General features: G+C 39.9%; 1 protein-coding gene and 1 pseudogene across 12 annotated transcripts in view; one reads left to right on the forward strand and one right to left on the reverse strand.

Moving 5' to 3' along the window:
* LOC309620082 (26S proteasome non-ATPase regulatory subunit 4 pseudogene) overlaps positions 1 to 17,640 on the forward strand; it is a 198,910-nt pseudogene that overhangs the window by 156,993 nt on the left and 24,277 nt on the right. The gene's annotated exons all lie outside the window — the stretch shown is intronic.
* Positions 1 to 17,640, reverse strand: part of ATP11C (ATPase phospholipid transporting 11C (ATP11C blood group)) — a 166,455-nt gene that overhangs the window by 100,060 nt on the left and 48,755 nt on the right. The window contains exon 1 of one of the 11 annotated variants that reach the window (XM_082376055.1): positions 422 to 16,678. The exons of the other annotated variants lie outside the window; for them this stretch is intronic. Coding sequence (XP_082232181.1) covers positions 422 to 457 — 36 coding nt within the window. The 5' untranslated portion in view covers positions 458 to 16,678. Of the gene's footprint in view, positions 1 to 421; positions 16,679 to 17,640 lie in introns of those variants that run through there. 11 annotated transcript variants of the gene reach the window in all.

A 17,640-nucleotide genomic window follows, 5' to 3' on the forward strand; every position in this document is an offset into this window, starting at 1 on the left:
ATGATTCAGAGATTCTTCCATTTATAGAAAGTAATCTCAGACTCTCAAAATTCAGGCTGGGGCTCAGGAACTCCACTTTCCTTGGTAAAAGTATCTCTCCTAAGGCAAACTTAACTCGAGATGAACTGAACACGTCTAAAAGGCCTCAGAAGTTACTTTTCACTTTCACTACCCATATCTACACACCACCTGGCATTCCCAACACTTACCAGACTTTAAAAATCTAAATAGGGAGATAAGTAACTTCTAAGGATAGGCGCAACAGTGAGGCTGACTGACATGCCAGCCACGCACTCACCACAGCCCTCAGGAAATGGATAAAAATACACATGCAAATAGAAAGCAAGTATAAAGAAGGCCCCAGGACCTCAAAGCCCAACCTGGCTGAAAAAAAGGACAGAATAAAATACAGATCACAAACCTCAGAGGCAGGAGGGAAAGATGGGACCCTCTCCATACTGACACACGAAAATTTGCTCACACGATGGCAGCTAAATCACAGACAGAACGCTGCAGATTCTCACGCTACTTGTACCAACCCCTGTGATTCTTGTAAAGTTTCCCAGAATTTGGGAAGACAGCCAGTTGGGGCTGGCAAGTTTGTGTACGTCCAAGGGAAGTGCTAGAAGACTTGGTCTGCTCTTTTAAGACTTTGAAGCAGCACTCTGGTGGCCTGGCCACTATTATTAAGCCATTTGACATCTTTTTTGTTACTCTCCTCCAAAGACCTGATTTGCCTTTGTAACTTTTGATTTTGAAGTATCATCATTTTAAAACATTAGTATCTTATACCACACAGAATTTTCTCCTCATCTTGTAAATTCTTTTCTGACCCATGCCTATAATAAATGGACCAATGTAAGATGTGAGGCTAAAAATCAAACTTTTAAGGAAAGTTCAATTGAACTTTTACTTCTAAGCAGGTAAACAGTATAACAGGAAGAGGTATAATCTAGGTGTTCACTGTCATACACTAACCCCCTCTCCCCCGCCCCGTAAGAGATTATCGGTCATAGCATACACTGAAGCTTCAAAAATGTGTACCGAATATATATAAGACCTAAGCAGATGGTTTTTGTGGCAAAATCCCTTAGGGCTGGAAGATTTTCCTACTTTTTAGATATCTCATAGGTAGGAAAATTTTATCTCACCAGCAAACAGTAATACCTAACAATGGCAAGGGAAAGAACCACTGGCTATTAGGGTGAAAAATGTCTTTTTCAATATAAGAGACAAATTCTCAGCCAAAAATCTTTCTAGGTCATCAGAGAAGGATTTTTATTACAGTATAAGAAGAGATAAACTCTGGCTAGGAGAAAAAATATATTGTAAAAGAGGTGTCTGATGTCCTGAACAGAGTTTTATCTCCCATTTTAGTGATAGCACCGTTATTACAAAAGTGACAATAAGTTTCCTAGAAAGGTCTAGCAGTTCAAATACATGCTGGAGCATGTCCAGTGAAGCCAATGAATCCAATTTCCCCCCCCCCGGAATTGTTAAACATCACACAGAAAGCAAACTAGCTAGAAAAAAATGTCCAAGTTATGATTAGTTTAAATAGCACATCCAGGCTATACCTGTTTTTTTTTAAATATCCCCAACAAAAGAGGTAGGTAAAAAACAAGTTTCCATTGTGGAACATGGCTGAGTTGAATAAGCAAAGAAAACAAGGGGGAGGGGCCTCACAAAAGGTAGCCACTTCTTCAGTGAAACATTTCTACCCTTCCGTTCAACCACATCGTGGCCAACTTCTTGGCTCAAATTACTATGTCCTAAAGAAAAGTCTGTTCTTGAAAAAGGCATCCTCCCTATAGGTGAAGGCTTTTAGGGCAAGGTTTGGAGGGAACAGGAGAAGCAATAAAGACATGACCCTGGGAAATACTATTGATACCTATATTTTCTTCAATGTGAGACCCGGGGAACCTCAATTTCCTTAACAGTAAAAAAACAGAAAAGGTCAAGTAACTTAAAAGACTGCTTACAGTAGGATTAACAAAACACCCAGAGATCACTTTAAAGGACATGAAAGACTATTCATTCAGGTGAAAAAAGGATGGCGCTTGCTGACAGTAACCAACTACGTGAATATTAAAACTCCAGGAATTGGGCTAGCACAGAACCAGGCAGCGGCCTCACATAATTCAAGTGTACGCGTTTTATTTAAAGCAAGAAAGTTTCCGGCTCTACAGAAGAGGCGTACCCAATTCTGATGCTGCTCTTATCCAGGGGCCAGGCTGAGTTATGGCCCACTGACAGAGAGCAATTGGTGTTGAAAACACCGTTCATGAAGAGGACCAAGGTTGGCCAGGAAGGCTGACGGGTGGTGTGTCTGGAAGCAAGTGAGGGCCACTCAAAGAGTCCCCTGAAGGCTGTTGTCCATAACATATGCCATTAGGCCTTTGGAACTGATGATCTGACACCATGTGAGTAAAATTAGGAATTCATTTCTCCCTTTGTGGCAGAGCACATGGTCATTTGGGAGCTGTACTGGAATTATTTACATTGTTTCTAAATCACCCTACTTTCCCCCCAAGGCTTTGGATTCCAAGCTGGTGTACACTATAAACACTGGGTGCTGCTATAAACTTAACAGGTGATCTGTTTGTAATTATCCCTAAAACATGCTTAAAAGAAACATTAAAAATGAACAATATGTTTGAAGTATAATGTATAACCTTCAGAACACTGAGCACAGAAAGAAGAGCACATGAAATAGATATCAAATAATGGCTTGTATGTAAATAAAATTGGTTTGGTTTGCAAAATTTTAATATTTGGCCTTTGAGTACTGCCAACTAGGAATGCCACACAAAGATGGACTAACAAGGACTTCCCTGGTGGTCCAGTGGTTAAGACTCTGCACTTCCACTGCAGGGGGCACGGGCTCCATCCCCGGTGGGGGAACTAAGATCCCATGTAAAAAGATGGACTAAAAAGAATATCAGAATACTCCATTCACTGCTTCACACACTGCATTACGTGGAACAAGTTAACAATGAGGTTCCTTAGAGAAGTGGGGAAGGCTGCTCCTTACCCCTCCTGCTGGCTGTTCACAACAAATATTCATGTAACAAATGCTCTAAGAAGTCTTGTAGTAAAGAAACCTCTTTATCTTTGTGTAAGTCAGCATCTCCCATAGAACTCTTTTTTTCAACCCAAGGAAGATCCAGTGACATCAGGTTCTGTAAAACATGGTTGGGCAATGCTACTCTGATATATTTCTTACCTCACCACAATCAGCTATAGTGGCAAAGCATTTAAGGGTATAAGGTGAGATAATTGTTAAATTTGTGACAATTTCTCTCCCTGTATGCCAAAAATAGATAAGGAAAATTAAGTGTTTGGCCATGATCCCAGGTGTGTGCTTTTGCTTCTAAGCCTTAATTATGAGAAGCAAGAAACTAGGAGATCTTGGTTCTAATTGCCTTCTACTACAGATTGGTCTGTGTGTGTATTGGGGGAAGTCCCAGAATTGGTTTCTTCATAGGTAACTTGAGGAGAGCTTGACTAAATTATCTGATCTGAGAGGCTGCAGGGGAATTGGGGGCCAGATCTTCTTCTAGCAATAAAATTTGAAATGTGGTTTTGGTTGCTGTATCATTCGCCACCTGTTTCAGCTTGGACCAAAAAACAAAAAACAAACAAAAAAAGAACCCCCCCAATACAAACAAACAAAACCAAACAAACAACAAAAACACCCCAAAAAACCAACTGTTCAAGGGTCAGAGAGCGATTACCTGTTTGAGGATAAAGAATAATTTATAAATCAATACACATGAGAAGATAATATATTCAGGATGAAATTTATTTATAGGCTTCAAAGTAGACAAGAAGGGAGAGATAAAAGAAACATTATGAAAAATTACAAAGACCAGGGAAAGGCTTCAGGGTGCTAATTTTGGTACACTAGAAAGTACATTGGCTCTTTGGAGCTTTAAGGATGCCCATTTAAAGCACCACAGTGTCAATTTATTTAATGGTAACGTTTAGATGTGAGAAAATGAATGCCTTCTCAAATGTGCCTGTTACCCAAGGGAAACAGTTTATTCCTCTGATAAAATAGAATGAAATTTATGTCCCGGCACCCAAGGTACAAACAACTTCAAGTTAAAACAGGTTAGGATTAACTGCCACAAGTGTAATTTAAAAAAATAATGAACCACTTAGAATTACAAATTTTAGTTGTACAAAAGGTTTTTGATATAAAATGAAACACACGCAGTGATTTAAAACCACTTGAAAGAATTTTTATTAAAGCAGACACATTCAAAATGTATGGCTTCTCAAAAACAAACACTATTCACACTAAGGTCATACCACCCCCAAACCAAACAATTTTTTTTGTTTTGTTTTTTTACCAAATAGGACAAACAATAGTTTGAGATTCTATTCAAGTATATGATTGAAAATAGCAATGGGATATTTCCAAAACACACATAGGGGGTATCTAGAACAATTATAAGAATTTACAGCCAACATTAAAATTACCTGGCAAGCTCTGAACAGGAAAAATGCTTTCAGCTAAATCATGAAACAGCATAGCAGTTGTAGCATTAAGCGACTGAGTCAGTGGAACACAAGCTGATTAGTCATGACCAGTACTGGATAATTAAATGTTCGCCAAGACTCAATTCTCCTGATTGCAATGCATTTCACTCTACTTCATGTTATTATTAAAGGCATGTGTGTATGCAAATGTGTTAATGTGTTTCTGAGTCCATTCTTACTCTACTTTGTGAACTCAGATATGATATAAAACTTTCTAAATGTTGACAATCAGAAAATAATCACAGCATTAGTTAAGGGTAGAAAAATGGCAGAAACTGAAAGAATGGAGATGGCCCTCAAAGGCTGGAAATTAAAGTGCACTTGCGTTTTTAAGCATTATTAATGAGGGACAATTATGGTGGTCTGATGACTATGGATGGGCGGGAATAATCTGAGCATTCCAAGATATTCTGCTTACATCCCTGTTTGGTTCTGAGCCATTTGCTATAGTCTCTGCCCAAGGCCAAAAGCAAGCAGGTACATCTACTCCCTGGGAGGAGGCGCTAAACTTTAAAAAAAAAAAAGGAAAACGAAAAGGCAAAGGAGAAAAGTACAAATGTGTCACACTGAAAGAAAATTAGCTGTGATGAGAACATTCTGCTATAAGACTGCACGCGGCTTCCTCATCATTCTCAATACAACTCTCAAAAGACACCTCCAAAGAACTTTTAAGCAACACATATATTCTAGAAGGAAGAAATTTCTTTAAATGTCAGATTAGTCCTTTAGACCTCATCTTCGATCCTAAAGAATGATGGCAAGAGGAAAAGGTGGGATTCTCCTAATAGTTGCAAGCCTTTCTTAGAAGGCAATGTACCAGAATGATGCTGGACACAGATTTTATGGATTTAGAATCCAATTCAGTCCAGTGTGCCTTTGAGCTTCACTACAATTTTTCATAATGTTGAGCATCAATGTGATGAGGTATCAAAGAATGAGATGTTCACTGCAAATAAGGGGTGGTTCACTCATGCATTTTAAAGATGAACTCCTTCTCAGATGGCTAGGCTTTAAAACAGACACGGAAAATAAAAAGTATTGATGAGGATGTAAAGAAAACGAAATCCTCGTACTGGTAGGAATGCAAAATAGCTCAGCCTTGGAGGAAAACATTTTGGTGGTTTACTAGAAAACTAAGCAAATAATTACTATACGAGCCAGCAATTTTGTTCCTACTTATACACCCAAAAGAACTGGAAACCAGTGTTGAAACAAAAACTTGTGCATTAATGTTCATAGCAGCATTATTTACATAGCCAAAATGAGGAAATAACCCAAATGTCCAACAACTGATAAATGGGTAAACAAAATGGAATACTGCAGAATATTACTCAGCCATAAAAAGGAATGAAGTACTGATACATGCTACAACATAGGTGAACCTCAAAACATTATGTTAAATGAGAAGCTAGACACAAAAGGTCACATACTGTAGGATTTCATTTATATGAAATATTCAGAATAGGTAAATCTATTAAAATAAAAAGGAGATTGGTGGTTGCCAGGAGCTGGGGAGAGGGTGGAGATGGGGAGTAACTACTTAACAGGTATGGAGCTTCCTTTTGGAGTGATGAAAATGTTATGGACCACGACAGAGTTGACGGTTTCACACCATGTGAATGTACTAAATGCCACTGAATCATTCACTTTAACATGGTTAATTCTGTTATGCAAACTTCACCTCAAAAAAAAAAAGTTAACACGCTTACTTTGTAGCAGGTCACAAGGCTTAATATGATATTTATTAAGTCCCTACTATGTGCAAGACACTGGAGATAGAGTGATGAATAAATAGAAACAGTCCTTGCCTTCATGGAGTGTACAGTGTAGCGAGGGAGACAAGACATTAATCAAGTACTTATACAAATCAGCTAAGTGCCAAGAATGAGGGCCGTGTAGTATTCTGAGAGCTGACCCAGCCATGACCACACAACAACCACATACAGCACAAGCTTGCTGATATTGCTCCTCTAGTCCCTGCTTTAATAAGTTTCCCCCTGACATTTAAACCTGAAAACTAAAATCCTTCCTCTGACCTGCAAGGTCTTGCACAGTCAGGTTTTTTCCTCCCACTTCTCCAACCTCTCCCGAGGTCTCTCCTCCTTGCTTACTCTGTTACAGCCCATTGGTCCTCTTTCCATCCCAGGTGAGCTCCAGGTGCCCTCCTGCCCCTGGGCTTTTACTCCATTGCTTCCCTCCACTAGAATACTCTTCCCTCTTCTCTTTACCTTCTGGTAACCACCCTTCAGATCTCTCAACTGTCCCTTCCTCACTAAAGGCTTCCCGATGGCAACTCAAGTCAAGAGAGACCAATAACCCGTTATCCAAAATCTGTGTCTGCTACAGGGAATTTACAATGAGCAAAGCAAAGCAAGAAATCTCAATTCAACTTTTCGAAAAGCCATTAACTCCAAGTCTCTGGAAAATTCTCCTCAAACATTCCTGTCAACATTTAACCAAAGAAATCCTTTATGAGTTCCCTGACTTTGCATAAAGTGAATTTTTTAACCTTCTGATTAGCTGCAGTAAAAACAAGGCAGTTATTGTAACAATAAGAACCTTGTATAGTCTACTGACACTAACTCATTAAACATAATTTAATGCGACTGGTTACTGTGATGCCTTGTTAATTGATTTATATACACTTCAGACCATTTTATCCTGAGCAGTATTCAGATTAATCATTTCCCGTTGATTAAATAGTTGATTGAAAAATGGTGGTTATGGTCATTTCTATTAAATAAAAAAACTCAGGCATCAGTCCAGGAATATAATCCTCAACGTAATATTGTTTCTGTGAAGAAAATCAGGTGAGATTTATATTACTTTGACTTCCATGAATATAACCTGCTATAGCGTACAAGGACAAGTTGAAAAGGTTTTCAGGAAGGCCCATCACCCAGCTAGTGTGCACTACGGAAAGAGGCTAGGAACAAGGCAAACACAATTCAAATCAGCCAGCCACGTGCTGTTCTCTTCTCAAGTCTACCTCATTTAATAATCATAAAGTGGGGCAAGGCATTTTGTATAGCACTGATTTCTCTGCAAGCAGAGCAGAGGAATATCACCGACCTATAGAAAGTTCCACACAAAAAAGACTCTGCTAGGGAATTCCCTGGCTGTCCAGTGGTTAGAACTTAGTGATTTCACTGCTGTGGGCCCGGGTTCAATCCCTGGTCGGGGAACTAAGATCCCGCAAGCCGTACAGTGCGGCCAAAAAAAAAAGGCTCTGCTAAAGCTGTCAAAGGACATTTAAACAATATAACATTATCCCTGTGCTTTCTGGAAGTGAAAATAAATGGCATTTAAAAAATAACATCTCGGGGGCTTCCCTGGTGGTGCAGTGGTTGAGAATCTGCCTGCTAATGCAGGGGACACGGGTTCGAGCCCTGGTCTGGGAGGATCCCACATGCCGTGGAGCAACTGGGCCCGTGAACCACAACTGCTGAGCCTGCGCGTCTGGAACCTGTGCTCCGCAACGAGAGGCCGCGATCGTGAGAGGCCCGCGCACCGCGATGAAGAGTGGCCCCAGCTTGCCGCAGCTAGAGAAAGCCCTAGCACAGAAACGAAGACCCAACATAGCAATCAATCAATCAATAAATCTTTAAAAAAAAAAAACATCTCAATGATTAACAGATACTATTTATTTGTACACACACTTGACATAACAGTAACGACACTTGCACAAAGTGTTTACTAACAAATGAGTAAAACGATAGCATGTAATCAGCACCACTATTTCTTGGATCATAGCTTCCAGTCTTAAAGAGCACTATGGGGAAATCAACACAAAACTGAGATAACCCACTCCAAGTGGAAAATGAGACTCATTTTTTCCTCCCTGGTAGTTTTCACCCACACCACTAAATGTTTATAAATTCGAAATGCCAGTTCATGACTTAAGTCTAATCCCTACTAAGATCAAGTAGTTGTTTGGTCACAGCAAACACCTCCTGCTCTGAGAGACCCTCCCAAAGGGTGGGGTGTGTTAAGGAAGGAGGGCTGTAGGTTGAAATGGCTGTCGGTACAATGGGCTGGGGAAGAAAGTGATTTGTTCAAACGCAACTCCAAATTAGAAGAATTAAACTCAACGTTCAAGAGCAGCACAGCTGTAAGGAAAATCTCTCCTTTCATCAATATTCAAAAAACATGCAAGAGAATTTTCTCCCTTCAGTTTTTGTTATTCCTACGCTGAGACTACAGTAAAGCTTTTGTAGAAAAACAACTCAAATACATAACAAGTGGTATATTTCAATCACAAAAATTGCCGCTTACCAAAATTTTTAGCTTCCCTGATAGTAGAAAAGGCAAAAAAATTTTTAATGAGGTTTAAAAATATTTTATACACAGACCATTTTGCAATGGAGCTGACAAATAATGGAACCCAGTAAGACGATTTTTTTTTTTTTTTAAGTGCTGATTTCCCTAGGGAATATCCTTCTTTCCTCCTAGTTCCCCTAGCTAACTATGTTCCTGGGACTGGGAAATCTCAGGTTATAACTCAAAGAAGAGGAGCCCATGGCTCACCAGGCCCCCACATATCTTGCCTTGTCCAGGGTGCATGAGCAGGTTTTAAGCTCCATACCCTCTACCTGCCCTCCAAGGTTACCAATCTTGCCCTTGCCACCCTGCCAGCCAACAACTCTCCCCGCCTTCTTTCACTATTTCACCTTTTGCCATTGTGGGAGACCATCAGTTGGCAAGCAGGGGCAGACTGGAGTAAAGCTCAATCATTTAGCTCCTTTTTCCTGTAATCCACCTCTCACTGACCTCTGAGCTAGGGCTGCACCCCAGTTCCTGAGATACAATCTCAAGGATTGACAGAAAGAACACAAGTAGGACATAAGTGAAAGAAGCACAGAAATACATTTGCAGCACACTGCTAAGTAAACAGAAGGAGGAAGGAAGAATAGGGGTTGCTGAAATGCAGAGGCTGACTAGGGCCAGGTAGAATTAGTTAGTCTAGGAAGAGTTCCAGATTAACACATGTCCAAGCCTTGGGTAATTTTGGCCTCTTCTAATCCAGAATATGATCCAAATCATTAAAAAAACCTACTGTGTATGTCACATGTGCCATGCTCCAAAGCTAGAATTTGGATACAATGACAAAAGAGAATTTTATTTTCAGTTATACACTGTGCTTGGTTTCAGGGCTTCTCTAACGCAGACTGACCTCGTCTACACATTCTAACTGCACTTTCTACTACTAGTCCCCCCCGCAAGAAGGCTCTGCTCTCAGCAAACTGGTATCCCTCCTCATTTTCTCTCTAAGTATCCCAGTTTATCCCCAACTGCTGCCCTCCTGGACTGGAATTATCTGCATGAATCTCCTTGAAAAGTAAACTGAAGGTTCAACTATGCCACATTCAGCAACCTAATCTAAGAGACCCTGTAACATATGAAGGGCTGTAGATACATAAAACTGACAAACCTTTACAAATTGACTTTCCCCTCAAGGTGATTAGCCAGTGATTCTTGGAGCTCCGTGTCTCATTCACTTAGTATACATTTGGGACTTGCTTCCTCAATAAAGATAAGCAACACCCCAGTGTATGTTATAAGCAGATGAAGAATTCTATAGCTGGATAGATGGAAGGATGGATGGATGGATGGATGGAGTAACGGAAAGATTATGGACAAACAGCTATGGCACACTCATCTGATTAAACCAGCATGGCTCCAAAATCAGAGTATCACTTACAGCCATTTGAGATTACCAAGGATCACTAAGTGATGACCTGAGATGAGAATAAAGTTTGATCAAGGCTAGTGTCTCAAAGTTTAACTGTATTATAAATATCTTCTAATGGGTATATTGTTGATGCTCAAAAATCAGAGGCACTCTGACATTTGCCATTCTAATGGCCTTCTTTCAGAGACCCTGGCAATTACCAGGTTGTTTCAAAGTGGTCATACAAGAGATGGTGAGGAAGAGGAGCATACTGGCTGAGTGCGTGGGTTCTGGAGCCAGATGTCTGGGTTCAAACACTGGTTCTGCCACTTACTACACCTAAGTGACCTTGGCCAATTTCCTTAACCACATTATGTCTCAGTTTCCCTATCTGTATAAATGAGGATGATGATGATGACTTACAAGGCAGTTGTGAGGCAGTGCCTTCATACAGTAAATACTCAAAAAATGTTAGTTGCTTTCATATAGCACAGTGAAATAGCAAATTCCTTTGCTGCCACTAACTAGTTGCTTCCAACACAGATTTAAAAAAATATCTGTGTAAAAAATTGTAATCCTAATACAAATAATTGAAATACATCTGTAGGGCTATTACACTTGAAACGCAGTGGCACAAATGAAATCAACACATTTTCTTAACTAGAATAAAAACAGAAAGATACAATCTTCGTAAAACTGAAAAAGAGAGAAAGGAGGCACACTTGAAAAATCCAAATGATCATGAGTATTTCCTTAAATGAACTATGCCACATTGACCAGATACTATTTACTTAGCACATTATGACAGAACAGTTCTTTGTGACTTTACTCAGGACTTCAATATAGTTCATTCGAAATACTTGCAAAAAAGGATCTAATGCCAACTTCAGATGGCTTCTCAAAGGTTATGGCACACTCATTTGATTAAACCGGACTGACTCAGCTTGAGGGTTGGAATTTGGGGAGTATCAGCAAGTGGAGGGCTCTGGGTTAGGCACTAGGTCAGAGGCAGAAATAACCAGCATGTGAAATTACATGTACAGAACTATGAGAAGGCACAGGCTCGGCCCTGCAACACCTGCAATGTCGGGGAGGCTGGGCGCCCAGAGGGAGGGGTAAGTGTGCACACAGGCAGGCAGCACCCTGACTAAAGGGGACAAGAAGGTGGTCAGAGCAGCGAGTGGCTCTGGACAAAGAGAGGGTCATAGGTTTAGATCTGGAAACAGCTGGCCTCTACCTTCTACCATTGTTTCCAAATCAAATTAAATAGTGTGTGCATTGGGGCTTCGGTATTTGTCAAATCCTCTAAACCCAAACCCTAAACCTAAACCTCTAAACCATCCCTTCTTTTTATTGAAACAAGTATTTAAAGAGCCTCGAATGAGCCAGGCCCAGTGATAAGCATCATTCCTGTGCTAAACTCAGTGGCTTATTCCCCCAGAAAGCCAACTCTGAGGCTCAGTTCCCCCTCTCCACGTCTCCCTTCTCCCATTCATAAAATGTGGCTCCCAGCTGGTGTCCCAGCAGCAGTGGCCCCTTGTTTGATTTTAGTGACCAGGGGGCAATGTGGGACAGAATGCAATTAGGAACCCCTCTAGAGTCTCTGCTTTTAAGAGGTTTAGAAAAATCGCCATAAATGTTTCTGCTTCTTCATGAATGTGTTTCTTAGCATTAAATGTTTAAAGCAATTTCTTTGTAATATCAGGACAGGTCGGGGATTTCTGAGAGAAAAGTGTGAGTGTATGAATGCAGGGGGAGGGGAGCTGTAGAGGGGGTCTGAATATAGTCAGACCCTTGATGGGCCTAAGACTAAGTGCAAACTATATCAGTTAGAGTTTCTAAACAAGGGAGTGCTCAATCAAGTTGACAGATAAAATACTCTAAAAGACATTTCAATATTGTAGCCACCTTTCAGGAACTACTGCCTCTATCCATAATTCCCTCTATTTAAGGCCCAAGGCAATCTTTTCCAACTAACTGTTCTTAGCAAGAGAACACTGATTAATTCTCCACTTTTCTAAGTTTTCATCATTATTACAACTAAAATCTTTAAAAACCTTTGGAATCACTGTTAAAACATGCTTATGCTTGCCAAATACTGTCCCATTCGTTTTTGATATGTTTGAATGGATTTGCTTTGGGAATAATTAAAGCTTAAGAAAGAAACTCCCTCGGCAAAAGGAAAGTTGTAGACCACTCTAGAGATTGCTCAGACTGTTGTGTGAGAATCTCCATCATGTAAACTTCATTATAAATCTTCTGATTTTAATGTGATCCTCCAAAAGAAAGTTTGATTATACATTTATACTTAAAGTTTGCTTATACATTCATATTTACATTTCTTGACCCTAAGAAATAGTGACTCTTGCAAGAACACAGATAACCTCTAGCTGTTAACTGGTATATAACAAACTGGAGTAAGATTTGTTAAGGGTTTTGATTTTACTAATGTCTATTTGTTTCCAACATAGTGAACACTTGATTTACTTCTTAAATAATCCACACCCCCCCCACCAAATTCCAAACAGCTAAATTGTAAGATTTTGTGGTGTCAGTGCCTATAAATCTCAGTAATAATCACCTCTGGACTTGGTTTAGTAGATTGGAGTCTATCTGATAATCAGGATTAAACAGCTAATCAAAACTGGCTTTGTAAATGTTTAAGTACGGTTGGGTTGACCAATTGTCTGCGGCATAATGCAATCCACCATGTCATTCCTACGGTTTACTTTTGCCATCTTTTTTCTTTTTGTTATAAATAAATAAGTAGATATATTTATTTAGATGAATAAACACCCAGCACCCAGTTACTATAGTGAAAGCAGGATTTGGGCTCTGACGGTGACCATAAAATACTAGGAAGAAATTCCTTTATTCACTCCTGGGAATAAACATTTAAAAATTTTAAAACAGTAACTATGTGAGGTGATGGGTGTGTTAACTAACTTTAATGTGACGATCATTTCTCAATGTATACATACGTCAAATCATTATGTTGTACACCTTAAACTTACACAATGTTGTATGGTAATTATATCTTAATATAGCTGAAAAAAACCACAAAATAGAAAAAATCAAACAAGTATATTATAACTAAGGATTTTGGCTACACTTCTAATACAGCATGTTCATTGTTACAGTTTCTATTTTGCAGGAAGTAGACTCACGTTAGTTAAAATAAACTTTGGGGTTTGGGGTAGGAAGCACATAACCTAGAACTCTAGTCAGGCTCAGACCCAGACAGCATCTGCAGAGGGAGAGAATTGGTGGGAGCAATTTCCAGGTATACCTGTGACACACTGAACTATTCACATGGCATTTCCGGCAGATTTTTACAAAAAGAAAAGGGGGGGGTGGGACCCAAAATCTAATTACTTCAACCCATGACTCTCATCCAACTTCCCACCCTCATCCTTATTCTCATACTGCTCTGTGCTTCTTTCTTCCACCCCACATTCATGATGCCACTGTTCCCCTTCCCTCCCTCACTCCTAACTCAGTGATTAAACTGTGCCCTGTACAATCTGCCATCCTTGTTAACCAAACTCTCTACATCCTTAACATCAGAAAGCCTTCCCTACAAACACCTGCCTTCCCTAAGACTTAGCTCTCTTCTGAAGACTCTTCCCCAGACAGTTAGGGGTCAGTCTCCTCTTGCCCCCCAATTGCTTGTGCACTCCATTAATCCAACTTCACGAAAAGCCCCTCCTCCTTTTAGGCTCATATGATCTGGAGACAGATGCTTTTACCCCTCCTCATCATGGACATCATGTCTCCTGGACATTTCCCCTTATTTAGTTGGGTCACTGGAGGCCTTTCCATCCCATCCCCTACCATCATCCTGTGAAATTTTAATGTCTATGTGGACAACCAACTCCATTCTCCGGTTTCATAGTTCTTGGACATTGTTATCTCAAGTGACCTTTACTAGCCTTCATCATCTCTACCAAACAGCTCTCTGGTCACTTACTGACATCAACAGAAGACTCTGAAGTTCAGCTTTCAGTTCTGTTCCCTATGTTACCTCTTGCCATTGCAACTGGAAATACCATCATCCACACGGACAACTGATCCAGAAACCCAGATTGTCAAGTCCCAGAACTCTTTTGCTCTAAGGATCTTCACCTTTGCTCTACTTTAGCCAACTACTCTATGGTGACAGACTAGGATTTATCAACTACTGCTTCATCTCTGACAGCTCAAAGAACAAAAGCACTCTCTCTCTTAGTCTTTCAGCTCTTTCACTCCCACTACAATAGCTCTTTAAAACCTCTAGTCTCTTGATCCCACCCTCAGTTTCTCAAATGCCTTACCTTCACTTTTCCTATAAACTATTCACTTGTGGAAACTATTCTCTCACCAGCTCCCTCAATTTCTTCCCAACCAGGCTTTCTGCCACAATTGATCTACAAAGCCCTAATTCCAGGACCAGTCTCAGAAATCGCTGTCTTCACTCCTGCTTAAACAAAGCTAAGAACGGTTTTGCTAAAATCACACTAATGTGAAGTTCATGCCATTACAAATTCCTCAGTGCCACTCCACAAACCTCCCACTTGTTCTCGTTTCTTGCACTCTCCACTTACCCTAAGTGCCTATTTCAAAGCCTCATGACTCTCCTCAAGTTCCCTACCACACTCGTTTCTCTATGTGGGTGACCTTGCTCCTACAACCCTTAGAAAATCAGGGTCCTCTGCTGGACCTGTTGTGTGTGAGCATCGGGTCTCGCCCTCCAGTTCCAGAAGAGTGGATTTCTTCTCCTGTTTCAGACTGATAAAGAGCCTCCACCTATGTTCCTGAGCTCTATCTTCCCATCTTTTTGCACCAATATTATTCCATCTCCCTTATACTATGAACCGCTTCATCTCCACTCTCTCCACTCTCCATCTCCCCATGGTTTCTTAGCTTTAATGTTTAGTTTAAGTCCTTATTTTCTTAAACACACTTTTCTTGACAATGGATCCTCTTCCAGCCTTATCTCTCTCCTTCCCTAGATAGGCCCTGTATAAAGCAAAGCTCTTTTAGGGCAGGGATTTGGGTGTTTTTTGTTTGTTTTGTTTTGTTCCCTGGTATACCACTAACCTAGAGCAGGGACTGGCACATAGTAAGAGCTCAATAATCAGCGGATGAAAAATGAGTAGCCTCCTCTCCAAAGAATACACTCACTGTCTACTTCCTCACCTCCCTCTTAACTCTTCCAGCCCTCTCTCTGTAAGCTGGTTCCTGCCCTACTCCCACAGCTCTAACCTGCCACATCAAATGGACAGTTTCTTACTTAACCTCTCACTAGTACTAACACCAGAACCATCTTCGCCCCCTTGAAGACTGTTTGCTCCTCTGCTTCCATACCATCACACCTCCTCTTACCTCTCTGGATACTCTTTTTGAGTTTCCTTTGCCAAATTTGCTTGTCCTGGCCCCATATTATATTACTAGATGCTGGTATCTCTCTAGATTCAGCCCTCAGCTCTCTGTCCTTCATCACTCGGCATGCTCTCCCTGGGTAACCTAATCCATATGTATGGCTTTAATTACCATCTATATGATGACTCCAAAAAGGAGTTATCTCCTTTTATCTCTAGCCCCAGACTTTTCTTCTGAGCTCTACACATAATAGGAAAGAAATAACATTGAGGTCTTATGGTCCGAAGCACAATTTTAAGACCTTTACATGTATTTACTCATTTTGTGCTCACAACCAGCCCATTAGGAAGGTACTGTTATTCCCACCATGTACAGATGAGGAAGCCGAGGCACAGAAAGGAGAACAACTTACTCAAGGCCACACAGCCAGCTAGTAAGTGGCAGAGCTTCTTAACAGTGATATGAGTACCTTCCTTTTTTTAAAATAACAGCTTTATTTCTATACAATCCACATACTATAGATTTCACTCATTTAACAACACGATAATTTTTATTATGTTCACGGTGTTGTGCAAACACTACCACAATCTACTTTTAGAACATTTTCATCACCCCAAAAAGAAATGTGGTACCCACTAGCAGTCATTGATATGAGCACTTTTAAACTTTGATTTTAGGAACTGAAACTTTAAGATAATTACACTTTTAAAAGAAGCAATTATAACGCGTGAAGCCAGTTAAGACAAAATGGTTTCTTTTTTTAAGTGTACGTATATTATTTTTTACAATACAAAAGATTCTTTTTTATGTGTTTAAAAAAGGAGTTTTCTACCAGGATTGGATTTACCCATATGCTACAAGAAATTCAAACATGACAGAGCTAAATATTCCTATAACCAGACAAATATTGTAGCCTTACTGTGTTACCAGAAGGAAGACACAGTAAATCCTCACAGGAAGAACAGTAAAAAGAAGAATATCTTTAAGAGACTGAATAAAGAATGACCTCTTTTTACCTACACACCTTTACATATAATACCTATGTGTCTAATAACATGAAAAATGAAACCAATTGTATAAAGCCAGAAGAATATATAAATGGCAATTATCAACAGCATATATGGCACAACTGAAAAGAAATTGCTTAACAGAAGAACATGTAAAAGGCTTTTTTAAAACAGAAGAGTTCATTAGACTTTTAATGACTATAATTAGAGAAGGTATTTCCACGCTGCTCCAGGTGGAGTGACGCAGCGAGAGTAAAATTGCATCACTGATGCCAGCTTTCCTTGTCCAATAACTGCAAAGCTCTAATGAGTTATTTCTAATCTAATTTACTGTTTGAGGACTTGGGACAGACCAGGAAAGAAAAAGAAATATAATAGATTTATAGGTTTAAAGTGATAGGATAAAAGAACCACCACTGAAGAAAAGCATCAGTATCCAATTTTACGAAACAGAAGTCTTTCAAATGTCTTGTTTCAAGCTCTTCTCTTTCATATATACTGCGCCTAATTTGAGGTTCGAAATGTGTTACTTCAAAATATATCAGATGCAGATCCCACAGCTCCTAATAACCTTGAAACCGTCACTGGTGTGAAAGGACAGCTCTTTATTTCCATCTGGGATAAAGGTATGAAGTGAGTGAACTCATCTCTTGGAGCCACGTAGGCTCTTTGCTCAATTCCTACATCATTTATTGAGCACCTGCTATACCCCAGACTCTATTTTGGGTGCTGGCGAGCAGAGAGGAAAAAAGATGTAATCCCTTGCTTCACAGTTAAGTAGTGGGGGAGGCATCATCTAATGAGGCAGAATATGAGACTATGATAAGTAGTACAGCCTGGATCTAACAAGACTGTTCTATTTTTAGACCAAGTATTTCCAAACTTTTATTCTAGAAAACGTGGTGAGTTCAGCTGCAAAAACCATGTGATTCATGGGAGGGAGAAAGAGAATAGTTCCAAAGGAAGTGGAGAGGGGGGAAAGGGTAGATCTGAGAAGCATGAAGGTATTCTTTCACTCACTAATTCATTAATTCCACAAATATTTTAAATTTA

Source organism: Balaenoptera borealis (genome assembly GCF_965194805.1).
Source record: "Balaenoptera borealis genome assembly, chromosome: X".
NCBI classification, from domain to species: domain Eukaryota; kingdom Metazoa; phylum Chordata; class Mammalia; order Artiodactyla; family Balaenopteridae; genus Balaenoptera; species Balaenoptera borealis.